Below are 14489 nucleotides of genomic sequence, written 5' to 3'. Positions count from 1 at the left end.
GTGTCTGTCTACTTGACTATCTCTCTATCTCTATCATCTACCTATCTCTGTCTCTCTCTATCTATCTAGCTGTCTGTCTGTCTCTACCTACCTACTTATCTATCTGTCTGTCTATGTAACCATCCATCCATCCTTCTATCTATATATCCATCTTTCTATCATCCGTCTGTCTGTCTGTCTGTCTTTCTGTCTGTCTGTCTGTCTGTGGGGTGGGGTTTTTATTTTTTTGTATTTTTAATTTTATTTTTGGGGTTTTATTATTGTATTAATTGTTTTAACTTGGGCAATTATTTAATCTTTTTTTAATGTTTGTACTTTGTATTTGACTTTTGCCCTGTGAACCGCCCTGAGTCCTCAGGGAGAAGGGCGGTATATAAATATTATTAAATTAAATTAAATTAAATTAAATTAAAATTAAATTATCTATCTATCTATCTATCTATCTATCTATCTATCTATCTATCTATCTATCTATCTATCTATCTATCTATCTATCTGTTCTATCGTTCTATCTCCCAGATGTTATTACCCAAAAGGATGCCAGCGATTCAGTTTCAAGCAATGCAGTGGCGTCATTATGCAACACAATAACCACAGATGGCTTAATGGGCCATTTTATGCGAGGGAGGAAGAGATCCTTCTCATCCACCCACCCCCAGATCAGACCAGTAAATTCGGGTCTCATTCTTCTCAACCTAGATGGGCTCTCTGCTGGTTTAGAAAACGCTCACCATTCAAGTTATAATCTTGGCAGTTCCACTGGATTAAGGAAAGCTGTTACACAGCTCTTCCGTTTCAATTCCTGTCATTTTTTTGGATTCAGACAGGAAATGTTACTGGCCAAATGTTGTTTAGAAGCGGAGTCACTTTCCTGGAAAAGCCCTCAGCTCTGCATGGTGCTCACTTAAAGCTGTAGTAACATCTTGTTTGGGACATTGGTTTGCTTGAATTGCAAAGGAAGAAACAGTTAAGCAAGGTAGTTGCGAAGTAAGTTTTGCCCCATTATATGCCAGTTGCCAAGTGTCTGAATTTTGATCAGGTGACCATGGGGGTGCTACAAAAGTCACTTATTTTAATGCCCTTGTAACTTTGAACTGTCACTTAGATGAATGATTGTACTTGCAAAAAACGCCACCCTTTTAAACATGTCAGTGCCTTTAAATTTTAATTCCTGGGTTTTAATACCCTGAAAAGAAGATGAAAAAACCTGTGTGCTATGTTTATATAATTTTTGTTCTATTTACTGTGAGGAAATAAAAATAGACAGAAACCCCTGCGAGTCCATATCATCTATAAGCAAGGACCATACAAAACAACTCAATGGCTTAAGGCACAAACTCAGGAGTGAATTAATGTTGAGGGAATTGTTTGACCATTTGCAGTAAATAATTAATTTAATAAGTAAATAGTTGGAAAAGTTGAGCTGAGTCTTGAACTCGCCAGTTCTTTTCCACTTTTCACTGGCAATTAAAAAAAAAGGAATTTGGAAGTCTGTGTTGGTTCCCTGTTCAAATTCACCGAGTTGCAAAGGGAGATTCTCCCTCTCTCTCTCTCTCTCTCTCTCTCCCTGCCTACCTATATTTATCTGTCTACTTAACTAGCTCTATCATCTACCTATCTCACTCTCTCTCTTTCTCTCCCTACCTACTTACTTACCTCTATATCTATCTATCTATCTATCTATCTATCTATCTATCTATCTATCTATCTATCTATCTATCTATCTATCTCCCTCTGTCTCTCTGTCTGTCTATCTATCTATCTATCGTCACCATGTGTCTGAATTTTGATCACATGACCATGAAGATGCTGCAAAAGACACTTATTTCAATGCCGTTGTAACTTTGAACTGTCACTTAGATGAATGAACGATTGTACTTGCAAAAAACGCCACCCTTTTAAACATGTCAGTGGCTTTAGTCTTAGGCTATGCAATGTTGCTGGCTTTGGAAACAAGGTAGCTCTTAATACAGCTACTCCTTGATTTACAACCATTGGCTTAGTCACTAAGCCTTAGTGAGCATTCAAAGTTACAACAGCACTGGCTCAGCATAGAAACCTCTCCCTTTCCCCTCAGCATGGTTGGCTCAGGAATTCTGGGAGTTGAAGTCCACCAGTCATAAAAGAGCCAAGGTTGCCTACCCCTGGCCTAGAGCATCAGTTTAGCCCACAGGTCTGCAACCCGCGGCTCCGGAGCCGCATGCGGCTCTTTCAGCCGTTTCCTGCGGCTCCCGGTCCTCTGCCATGTGCAGTCCCCCCCAAAAAAAGAAGTGGGACTAAAAAAGTTCAACCAATCAATTCAAATATGCAGGGTAGGTGCATATCTCGCCTTGGCTCCACTCTTCAGTCAAACCCTGTTCTGTGCATGCGCACATGTACGCGCATGTGCACACATTTTTTGCGGCTCCCAGTTTTTCCTTTTCTGAGGGAACCGGTTCCTAGTGGCTCTTTCACTGTTTCAGGCTGCTGACCCCTGGTTTAGCCCTTAGGGAAAAGGACCTCAGGGTGGCCTAGGCCACTTTATGACTCGTGGACTTCAACTCCCAGAATTCCTGAGCCAGCCATGCTGAGGGGAAAGGGAGAGGTTGCCATGCTGAGCCATGCTGGCTCAGGAATTCTGGGAGTTGAAGTCCACGAGTCATAAAAGAGCCAAGGTTGCCTACCCCTGTCCTGGGACATACCCTGTATATTTGCCTTCATTCATTTAATGACTACATGATTCCCTTAATAACTGCAGTGATTCATTTAACAACTGTGGCCAAAAGGTCGTAAAGTGGGACAGAACTCACTTAACAAGTACCTCGCTTAGCAACAGAAATGTTGTGCGCCATTACGGTTGTAAGTCGAGGTCTATTGTACTCTATGGCTGGGGATAAACATTAAGACACTCGGTCCGTGTCTTCGTGCACTTTAAATTTCACTAAAGTTTTTTTAAAAAGGAAGATTAAAAACTAATATAAAGTAAGGAAAAGAAATGAAAGAGAAAGCTGATAACACAAGAAGGAGGGAAAAAATAAAAGAAAAATAGAGAAGGAAGAAAAAAAAATGCAAAGTAGTAGCTTCTGTTTTTCTTCGTTGCAGTTATAACCACAATTATGAAGTTGCCTCTTTATGGTTACAATATAGCTCTTCTTTCTATAATACATCAGCAAAACCCAAAATCATAAGTTCATTTTTTCCCCCAGTTTAGTAGTCCATAAAGGGGCTCGCGTCAACAATAAATATTTTATATTTATATTATAAATGTATTTATATTTATATTATATTAGATATTTTCTCTAATCAAAGAAGTCAATTTTAACTATCTCCCATCACCTTGTAACAGGGTTCCGCCACTGTGGGTGCATGAAATCCTCAATTTACAACAGTTCATTTAGTGACCATTCAAAGTTACAACAGCACTAAAAAAACCTGACCTATGACCATTTCTCACACTTACGACCGTTGCAGCCTCCCCCACGGTCACGTGATCAAAATCCAGATTTTTGGCAACTGACTCGTATTTATGACGGTTGCGGTATCCCAGGGTCATGTGATCACTTTTTGTGACCTTCTGACAAAGTCAGTGGGGAAGCCAAATTCGCTTAACAACCGTGTTACTAAATTAACAATTGCAATGGCTCACTTAACAACTGTGGCAAGAAAGGTTGTAAAATGGGGCAAAACTCACTTAACACCTGTCTTGCTTAGCAAAGGATATTTTGGGGCTCCATTATGGTCATAAACTGAGGACTACCTGTATTGCCAAATCTTTCCATCCTTATCTTCACGCTTCTTCTGAGCTTCTTCTTAGAGGCCACCATTGAAAAGAGAAAGGTGTTGGCTTCATTTAGGTGCAGAGTGGTTGAGTTCACACTTCTGGGCGACGCTTTGCACCCGTGGGACAAAATGATTGCAAATATGTGTCCTTCTCTTAATCAGCCTAGAAAAAAACAAAAGAAAAGAAAATCCATATCAATTCACTCGTTGCTTATTCCTTGCAAGGTTGGGACTGGGAAACCACAAAGAAGTTAAATTTTATTGCTAGATCCATCCATTCGCTGTATTGGATTTGGCTGTATCTACCAATCTGCTTTTCATTCAGTAATCAATTTGGATTTATTTCAGGAAGTGAATGCCTTGGAATGTGAGATCCAGCTGCTTAAAACCCTCCGTCACGAGAGAATAGTACAATATTATGGATGTCTCCGCGATCCGGAGGAGAGGAAACTGTCCATCTTTGTGGAATATATGCCTGGGGTAAGCCATCCTGCACAGGCCTTTTTATTGATTGATTTATTAAGTGTATTTATATCCCGTTGTGACCCAAGAGATTCTTGGTGGCTTTCATAGAATGAAAAGAATACGTGGAAAATATTCATGGTATAATTTTAAAACCCCACAGTCATCCATAGGAACTATATACAACATTAAAAAATAAAAACCACTCTCATTATCATAGAAGTTAAAGTTAGAAATAAAATGGCAACAGTCCATCACCCCATCTCTCTGAAATAAAATTAAATTTTCAGGAGTTTTCAAAAATAAATTAAGAATGAGGAGAGCCATTGTGGATTTCACTCCCAGAATTCACCAGCCAACATGCTGCTGGGGAATTCTGGGAGTTGAAATTAATACAACTTAATGTTTCTGAGGTTGAGAAACACTATTGTAGGGGAACAGTAGAGTTAGTCCTCGGATTCTGACCATGGGACAAGAATTTCCATGGCTAAACAAGACCGTTTTTATTTATTTATTTTATTATTTATTTATTTGATTTGTATACCGCCTTTCTCCCTAAGGACTCAGGGCGGTGAACAGTGACATAAATATCAAATGCACAAATACAGATATTGAAAACATTAATGTAGAAGATAAGAAACCTTAAAACAATAATTAAAACAGAACCCATCAGACCAGACTGGATTGCTCAAACAGATAGGTTTTTAAGTGGTTTTAAGTGAACCACTGCATATTTTAGGGACTGTTTGCAATGGCTGTTAACCAAATGACTGCAGTTATTTTATTAACTGAATCACACATTTTTAAATGAATCCTGCTTCCCTCATTGACTTGGTTTGTCAGAAGCCGGTTAGGAAGTCACAAATGGCAATGATTACGACTCCGGGTCAGTGAAACTGTCATAAATATATGCCAGTTGCCAAGTGCCCCAATTTTGACCACATAACCGTCAGGATGCTGTGGCAGTTGTAGTTCACTTTTTTAAGCGCCGTCTGAATAGTCACTAAACTAATGGTGAGTTACAAGTTAAGGACCACTTGGCCCAATTCGTACAATTTGCACCAACTCAGCCTAAACCTGGGAATAGGAAGAGCTGAAGCCTCCACTTGGAGAAGGCTGGTCACCACAAAAGAATGAAAAAAGGAAAAAGAAAACAAAAGGCTTTTTCCAACCAGGAAGCACAAGGGCCTAAGAGCAAAGGATTCCGAATAACACAGATGCTGATAATTTGTTTTTCTTTGTTCCCCCCCCCCAAAAAAAATATGAGCGCTTTGGCCAGTCCTAGTTTTGTTTGGAAGCAACGTGTGGCATTGTGCAACCCTGTTCTCATCCAATGCAGGCTGCAACCACATTCAGCCTTCATTGGGGTGAGGGGGATTGTGCAGTCCATGTAGGCCCCCAAAATCCCACAACTTTTATTCCGAGCAGAGCAGTTGGGCACCGATTACAGATAGTCCTCGACTTATGACCACAATTAAGCCCAAAATTTCTGTTGTTAAGCGAGACAGTTAAGTGAGTTTTATCCCATTTTAACCCTCTTCCTTACCACAGTTCTTAAATGAATCACTGCAGTTGTTCATTTAGAATCACGGTTGTTAAGCAGATCTAGCTTCCCCCCTTGACTTTGCTTGTCAGAAGATCGCAAAAGCGGATCACACACAATTGATCCCAGGACGCTGCGACCGTCCGAAAGGTGAACCAGTGGCCAAATATCCAAGTTTTGATCACCTGGCCATGGGGATGCTGCAAGAGTCATATGAGTGAAAAAGTCACTTTTTTTCCAGTGCCGTTGTTAACAGTCACTAAATGAATGGTTGTAAGTTGAGGACTATTTGTATTTATGAGGGAAACACTAAAAATAGTTACCTTGATGCCATTTGGCTCTTCCGTGAACTTTCCGGCAGCGTGCAAACGTCTACCTCAAGGAATGGATAAGGAATGTTTTCTCTCTTTTTCGCACTGTGGCCAACACAACTTCTGCTCTGACAGCTAATACGGGTAGTCCTTGACTTACATCGCTTAGTGACCATTCAGTGTTACAACAGACCTCCCTGAGGTTACTTATGAACTGCATCAAAAGTTCAGAAGGTTTTCCCTCAAAATTACATGACTGCATTGTTCAAAAGCCAGTCTGGGTTTCTGGTCATTTTCAGTCATGTGACTGCATTTCACAACGTTTTTGCCAACAACTGGCATTTACTTCAGTTTTCAGTCTGTAACAAACCCTTGGTTCCCTTAACAACCACGGTGTTCACTTAGCAACCGTGTTGATCCCCTTAACAACTACCACAAAAGAGGCGATAAAATCAGGTTTATCACATGGATGACTTGATTTATGACAGTCAGGAGTTGTCATGGTCATAACTAGAAAACTACCTGCAATTTCCTTTTTTACTGTCAGCACTTAGTGGGGCTGTTCCTGACTCAAATATAGCAACAACAAGAGCACCTAGACTTATATACTGCTTCACAGTACTTTACAGCCCTCTGTCTAAGTGGTTTACAAAGTCAGCATGTTGCTGCAAAAATTCTGGGTCCTCATTTAGATTCATTCAGATAGGTAGGTAGGTAGGTATATAGCAACCAATAGCACTTAGACTTATATACCACTTCACAGTGCTTCATAGCCCACTCTAAGCAGTTTACAGAGTCAGCCTACTAGATTCATTCAGATAGATTAGATGATAGGTAGGTAGGTAGACAGACAGACAGATAGATAGATAGAGCAATAGCATTTAGACGTATATACCGCTTCACAGTGCTTTACACCCCTCTAAGCGGTTTACCTGGGTCCTCGTTTTACCAGCCTCAGAAAGGTGGAAGGCTGAGTCAGCTTTGAGCTGGTCAGGATCGAATTATTGGCAGTCGGCAGAGTCAGCCTGCAATACTGCATTCTAACCACTGCGCCACCATGGCTCTTAATGATTATTTTTGCCTTTTAAACTATGGCTAGTGCCCTAGCAGCTGACAAAACTTTTCAGAAGGTCTAGAGTTTTAGGAAGCCAAGAAACTAATTGATCTCTTGTGTGTTTTTTAGGGTTCAATCAAAGACCAGCTAAAAGCCTATGGTGCCTTGACAGAGAATGTGACTCGTAAATACACAAGGCAAATCCTTCAAGGAGTTTCCTATCTCCATAGCAACATGATTGTACACAGAGACATTAAAGGTAGGCCATCTCAGGGGGCGTAGGTCATCCCAAGATGCTTCAAGGACCGAACAGAAAGAGAAAGTTCTCCAACTTGATGGAGGCCGGAATGAAAATTAAGGCTGTGAGGAAAATCCACAGTGCAATTTCACAAAAGATTGCATCCCACCATGAAAACGGTTTTTATTTTCCTAATTTATTTGCAGGATGTTAGAATTTTTCTAAAACATGCTTCCTTCTTGTTAGTCATCTGAGCTGATGGTATTACGGGAAGTGAAAAGGGTTCACTATGATACGGCGTCGTATCATTCTGAATCGTCCTTCGTGGTCCAGTTTCCCAAACAAGAAAAACAGAAAATATCTTTTAGTGCAGTGTTTCTCAACCTCAGCAACTTTAAGATGGCAGATTTTCCCACACTGGTTGGGGAGTTCTGGAAGCTGAAGTTCACGGATTTTAAAATTGTTGAATAGTGTTAAAACATTATTTTAACATCTTTCTTTGGCATTTAAGGGGAATTACATACATCTTTCACCCATCTTGTCAGTAAATTAGGGCAAGGCCATCTCAATCTAGACCAGGGGTAGGCAACCTTGGCTCTTTTATGACTGGTGGACTTCAACTCCCAGAATTCCTGAGCCAGCCATGCTGAGGGAAAAGGGAGAGGTTTCCAAGCTGAGCCATGCTGGCTCAGGAATTCTGGGAGTTGAAGTCCACGAGTCATGAGGGGGCCATAGTTCCCCCAAGCTGGCTGAGGAATTCTGGGAGTTGAAGTCCACGAGTCATAAAAGAGCCAAGGCTGCCTACCTCTGATCTAAATAGTCCCAAGATTTATGTTGCTAAGCAAGAAATTTGTTAAGTGAGTTTTGCCCCATTTTACAACTTTCCTTGCCACATTTGTTAAGTGAATCACTGCAATTGTTAAATTATTAACACGGTTGTTAAGTGCATCTAGCTTCCCCATTGACTTTTCCTGTCAGAAGGTTGCAAAAGGGGATCACATGACCCTGGGACACTGCAACCATCCTAAACGTGAGTCAGTTGTCAAGCATCCAAATATAAATTACGTGACCATGGGGATGCTGCAACGGTCGTAAGTGTTAAAAATCGTCATAAGTCACTTTTTTCAATGCCATTGTAACTGCAAATGGTCACTAAGTTGTAAGACAAGGACTATCTGTATCTATCCATCAGAATCTCTTTGAAAGCCCCTCCTTAAGACATATTTAAAGCAAATTCTCTTTTATCAAACTTGAATTAGAACAAGGAAGGAAAAATGCCACCCCAGATTAATGTAAGAACTTTTCTAACCAAAAAGCAGGAGTTTTATGCTGGAAAAGATATGCTAATTTTTAAGAGCAGGGAATAGAATTTCATTTTTAATGTATGGCAGTGTGCCCACTTTAAAAAAAATGACAATAAGGGGTTGCTGCAACATTGATATAAAGGAAACGAATGAGCTAGGCACACACCATATTATTTAGCATTGTGCACTTTTAAAATATGGACACGTAAGCATATTATTTTATTATAGTACAGATTTTTTTAGTACATTAGTACAGGCACATAAAGATTCTTGCGTAATATGAGGAAGGTTGTAATTGTTGAAGAACAGGAGTTTTTCACATAATTGGGGACCAATCCCTCCCCCCCCCAATTGAAGCTGCTATAGAAAATATGTGAGATTTGTTTTGGATGCTGATAGAGTTTAGTTTCCAAAGGGCTTTGTGTTCATTTGGGTCCCTACAGGCAAAAAAGTATGGCCCTTAATATGCAACAAATACGTTACTCCGTCATTATTTCAATCTTCGTTGTATGCAATCAAACACTGACCACTAGGCACTTAACTAAGGGAGATGGAATTCAAGATTTATAGCAATATCTTGGCAAATTGCTGCTGTCTCTGTTGTCTCCTCCTCCTCCATCTTCTCCTCCTCCTCTTCTGTCTTTCCCTTCTCCTCTTTGTCTGTTTTATCCTCCTACTCCTCCTTGTTGTCTTCTCCTTCATCTTTCTTCCCCTTCTTTATCTATCTTTTCTTCGTTGCCTTCTTCTTCTTCCCTCCTCCCTTTCCCAATTTAGGGGCCAACATTTTGAGAGATTCTGTTGGGAACGTGAAACTAGGAGACTTTGGGGCCAGCAAACGCATTCAGACCATCTGCATGTCTGGAACGGGGATGAAATCCGTCACGGGAACTCCTTACTGGATGAGCCCAGAGGTGATCAGTGGAGAAGGCTACGGAAGGAAGGCTGACGTGTGGTAAGATCCGTTTTCCCAGTCCAGCTTTCTTTACAGGCTTGGCGTGATGGGAGACCAAGTAGGAGGGTGGAGTACTCTTGGCCTTTATTTGCAGAAATAAACCCGCTTGGCTTTCTTTTCCCCCCTCCATGGACTTCCTCAGGAGTTTGGGCTGCACTGTGGTAGAAATGCTGACGGAGAAGCCACCATGGGCAGAATATGAAGCCATGGCTGCCATCTTCAAGATTGCTACCCAGCCAACCAAGCCCCAGCTTCCCGACGGGGTTTCGGAGTACTGCCGCAACTTTCTCAAGCTGATCTTTGTAGAAGAAAAGCGGAGGCCCACTGCAGAAGACCTTTTGAGGCATCCGTTTGTGAACTTCAGCCTCTAGCGGGCTTTCCTGCTGGAAGAGAAGGAGGAAGCAAAGAAGGGTGTGAATGACAAAGGAGACGTGTGTGATTCTCCATTCAGCCTCACTTGGGTTGCTTCTGCCTGGGCTGTGTTGTTTTTCTGTCAGGCCTCATTGGCTGCGTCTTGTGGTGCCTTTAAGCTGAACCTCCATCTTTGGTCGCCTGGATGATCAGTGTAAAGGAGGTTTTGGCAAACACTTGATGCCGTTAATAGAGCTCCGTGGCTTGTGAATATTGACAGATTCTCTGCTTAGGTAGCTTTCTGAGGAGAATTGAATGGATTGGATCAGCCACTAAGGAACAAGATCAAGGAATCTGGTAGATTCTTGACTTAGAACACTTGAGTAAAATTGCTGAAATCCCAATGTGCCCTTCAAAACCAGCTTGGTTGTTGTCTGCCAAAGGGGAGCACAGAAGGATCCCATTTCCAGGATCCTTTGAAAAAGGAAAAGCTCTGTGATTCGTGGAATCACTTACAAAATAATCACCTTGAATAAAAACCCTAGAGAAATTTAGGCACATAGAGGGCTTCTCCACAAGGAAAGGGGGAAAAGTTATAACCCAATCGCGTGTTAAAATATTTTGTTGAAACCACAGATGGCCGTTGTCTGCTGTTGCTAAATTTCATGACTTACGTTTAGTTTTCTTCTAAAATCACAAAGTTGTTAAAGAGGGCATACCTGTTCCTTGCTTCGCCCACCATTGTTGCAAATTAAATAAATTAAATATCCTCAGGCTTGTGGTCTGAGGGTTTCACAAAACTCTTCTAACGGGTTGGGTGAACGATTCTGTGACTGAGTGAAAAGTTGCTCTTTCCCACAAAATAATTTGTGATCAGTGTATTTATTTATTTATTTTTAAACAAAGTAGAGACTTACTTTAAAAAAAAACACCCACTACCACAACAAAAATTTCCAGTTTTCCCTGCTGGTTTAGCTGAATGCATCAGGTGAAAGAAATACCCATTTATTTCAGTTTGATGAATGAGAGAACCATTCAATCTAAAAGAGGGATCTTCAAACTTGGCCCTTTGATGACTGATGGACTTCAACTCCCAGAATTCCTCAGCCAGCGTGCCCGGCTGATTAATTCTGAGAGTTGAAGTTCACAAGTCATAAAAGGGCCAAGTTTGAAGACCCTTGGTTCAATCTAATATGACAACTGCCTCAGTTTAATTTAATGACAGAAGTTAAGATTACTCAATATCTGCCCAAATCCCATTCAGATCAGCACTGCCTGTCCTCGGTGCAGTGACCCAAGCATACAAATACCGTAAAACAGTGAAAAGGACGGAATAAACATGATTAAAACCTTGGAAGAGACAATTTTCCATATGGACAAGTAAGCTTTCAAGGCCAAAAGAAATCAGATATATCAAGGAAAGTAGAACTGGGTGGGTGATAAAAGGAAGCAAATTATGACTTACCACCATACTTGAGACTGGGGTTTCCATTGTATGTTCCTGCAGTTATAAAACAAGTCATTACATGACTGGGTCATTTTTACCATGGGCGCTAAAGAAATCCGTCTGCCGCCACTGTTTTTTTTCCCCCAGAAAGCAGCTGTGTAGATCACAAATCTCAGTCAGGTGATAGCAGGACTTCAGCCGTCAAAATTACATCGTTTGCCAAAGACAAATAGTGATCATGAAACCGCAGGAGTAATAAGTGGAAAAAAGATCATAAATCACTTTTTTCTGAGGTTATTATAACTTTGGCTAAATGAATAGTCATAAGTCAAGGACTTTATATACAAGGCTACCAACCCTCCAGAGCTCAAATTATTCTCTGCCATTTTTTCTTGATTCACGTTGCAAATTGCTGGTTTGAATATTTCCCAGAAAGTTAAAATTCCTGTGGTGGTATAATTAATTGTATTTCCTCTGCCACTGATCCAGTTTCTGAGCTAAATCCTGTGAGATTGAAGTCCTTGTGTACTTTAAGCAAATGTGTATGTCTAACAAATATTTCACTTAATTTACATTCTGGGCCGATGAGTAAACATCCTCAGAAAGCAAGATTTCTTTTTTTTATATATCTGCTTTGTTTGATTCTTCACTCCCTTGTGCTTTCAGCACAAGATCCTTAAAATAAGGGGGAAAACATATTTTGTGGGCTATTTTTACAGTGATTAAAAACTAAAACAAGCAGAGATTGCATGATGAATTTATGCTTTTTTGGGTGATTGTATAGTACAACCATTCATTTAGTGACTTCTCAGAGTTACAATGGCACAAAAAAATGATTTATGATGGTTTTTCACACAACTGTTGCAGCATCCTCTGGTCATGTGGTAAAATTCAGATACTTGGCTACTGATTTGTGTTTTATGACGGTTGCAATGTCCTGGGGTCATGTGATCAGTTTTTGCAGCCTTCTGACGAGCAAAATCAATGGGGAATCCAGATTTACTTAATAACTGTGTTACTAACTTATCAACTGCAGTGATTCCCTTAACAACGGTGGCAAGGAAGGTTGTAAAATGGAGCAAAATTCACTTAGCAACAGAAATTTCAGGCTCAATTGTGGTCGAGGACTGCCTATACATCTGATGATAATACAATCTGGCTAAAGGCATAATGTACATTTTGCTCGTCTTAAGGATTTAAACTGAACAGCTTAAAAAACACCAGTTACTATAATGAAAGCAGGAAAAACGGTGAGGAACAACCTATATTTTACTGATCTTAGACACACCTAAGCAGAGGCCCCCAACCTTTTGGGCACCAGGGACCGGTTCCGTGGAGAGAAGTTTTTCCGTGGACCATAGAATGTGTGGCTTTGTATGCTGCCTGCATCCCACCAATGGGGCTTTGCTTGTTTGTGCGGACCGGTTGCTGGCATGCTGCGGCCCGGTACTGGTCCACAGAACGGGGGCTGGGGACCCTTGCACTTGAGTATTGTATATTTTTACCATTTTAATGCACATCCACTCTTGCCTGTAACAACACAGGTAGTCCTTGAGCTACAACAGTAATTGAGCCCTGGAGTTTGGTTTTAAGTCATGACGGTTATAAAATTGGTTACCAAATAACCGGACCCAATTTTATGATTTTTTTTGCAGCGGTTGTTAAAGCAAACACCATGGTCATAAAGTGAATGCCACTGTCATTAAGCAAAAAACATGGTTGCTAAGTTAACCTATTCTTCACTATGGCGCAGTTTTTGCCGGAAACTGCCAGTAAAACACTAGTATCTGGTAAAAACATCGTAAATTGTGGTCAAATGACAGTGTGGTATTTCAAAAAAATCTCTTTAAGGGTGGGCTGGTTGCCAAGGATCCATAATGCAGTCATGTGACTGTGGGGGAAGGGTGACATCAGAACTTAAAATATGTGTAGTGAGTAGCTTTTTTGGATTCCGTCATAACTTCAATCAAATTCATAAAACAGTCATAAGGCGAGGACTACAGGTAATCCTTGACTTAATAGTTCATTTAGTGACCATTCAAAGTTACAATGGCACTGAAAAAGTGACTTATGACCATTTTTTATTCTTAACAACCGTTGCAGCATCCTGGTGGTCAAAATTCGGATATTTGGCAACTGGCATGTACTTAACAATGGTTGCAGTGTCCCGGGATCATGTGATCCCCTTTTGCAAACTTCTGCCAAGCAAAGTCAATGGGGGAAGCCAGATTCACTTAACAACCGTGTGACTAACTTAACAACTACAGTAATTTACTTAACAGCTGTGTAAAATGGGGGCAAACTTCACAAACGTCTTACTTAACAACAGAAATTTGGGGCTCAATTGTTGTAAGTCAAGGACTGGCTGTACCTGTATTAATTCCAACCCTTGCCTTCTGGATTGAATTCTGTATCTATTAATGCCGTAAGATAGAAATGTTAGTAAACTAAAGCTTTTGATGGGCAGAACTATGGAGCACAGTGGAGTTTTAGAAAGCAAGTTTGCAAATTCTGTTTTATGATGTTGACTTTAGTCCTGTTTGTGGGTTCAGCGAGATGTGCCAACAATCTTACCTCTTGGCTACTGCCATCTTAATCCTTGTCTTGGTTCTTCTGTGCCAAGCTCACAAACTGCTAGGCTTTCTGGTGCTATGTGAATTTCAATTGCTAAGAAAAAACAATCCTGTTAATTTTTTTTAACAACATTGTTTATCCAAAGATATTAAGGAGAAGCCCTCATTGTCCAGTCTGCATTTCGACCAGAGATTATAGGCATTCCAGAAATACGTGTAAAGAATATTTGAAGGTGTAAATTGTAACTTGTTCATCTCACTTTCTAAGTTTTTCTCCCTGAGTTGAACTGGATTTCCTGACTTGTGGTTTTTTCATTGTTTCTTTTGTGACAGTTATGCACAGCTTTTGCCATCAGTATATTATTGTGTTCTTGTGTTATTTCTCCATTATGTTGATATGTAAATAGATGTGAATTATTCCTCAGGTGCCTTGATTTCATTTTTGCTGATTTCTCTGGCTGTGATTTATATGCACAAAAGGGAATAAAACAGACC

At 40.5% G+C, this 14489-nt stretch overlaps 1 protein-coding gene across 1 annotated transcript in view; it reads left to right on the top strand.

Moving 5' to 3' along the window:
• LOC308678424 (mitogen-activated protein kinase kinase kinase 3-like) overlaps positions 1–14489 on the top strand; it is a 123436-nt gene extending 108947 nt beyond the window's left edge. The window contains exons 14-17 of the mRNA XM_081345614.1: positions 4108–4239; positions 7259–7388; positions 9446–9623; positions 9766–14489. Coding sequence (XP_081201740.1) covers positions 4108–4239; positions 7259–7388; positions 9446–9623; positions 9766–9994 — 669 coding nt within the window. The 3' untranslated portion in view covers positions 9995–14489. The remainder of the gene's footprint in view (positions 1–4107; positions 4240–7258; positions 7389–9445; positions 9624–9765) is intronic.

The sequence above is a fragment of the Vipera berus genome (assembly GCF_964194415.1).
Source record: "Vipera berus genome assembly, chromosome: Z".
Classification (NCBI taxonomy): Eukaryota; Metazoa; Chordata; class Lepidosauria; order Squamata; family Viperidae; genus Vipera; species Vipera berus.
Note: the sequence above shows the minus strand (reverse complement) of the source record. Positions and strands in the feature narration are given on the sequence as shown.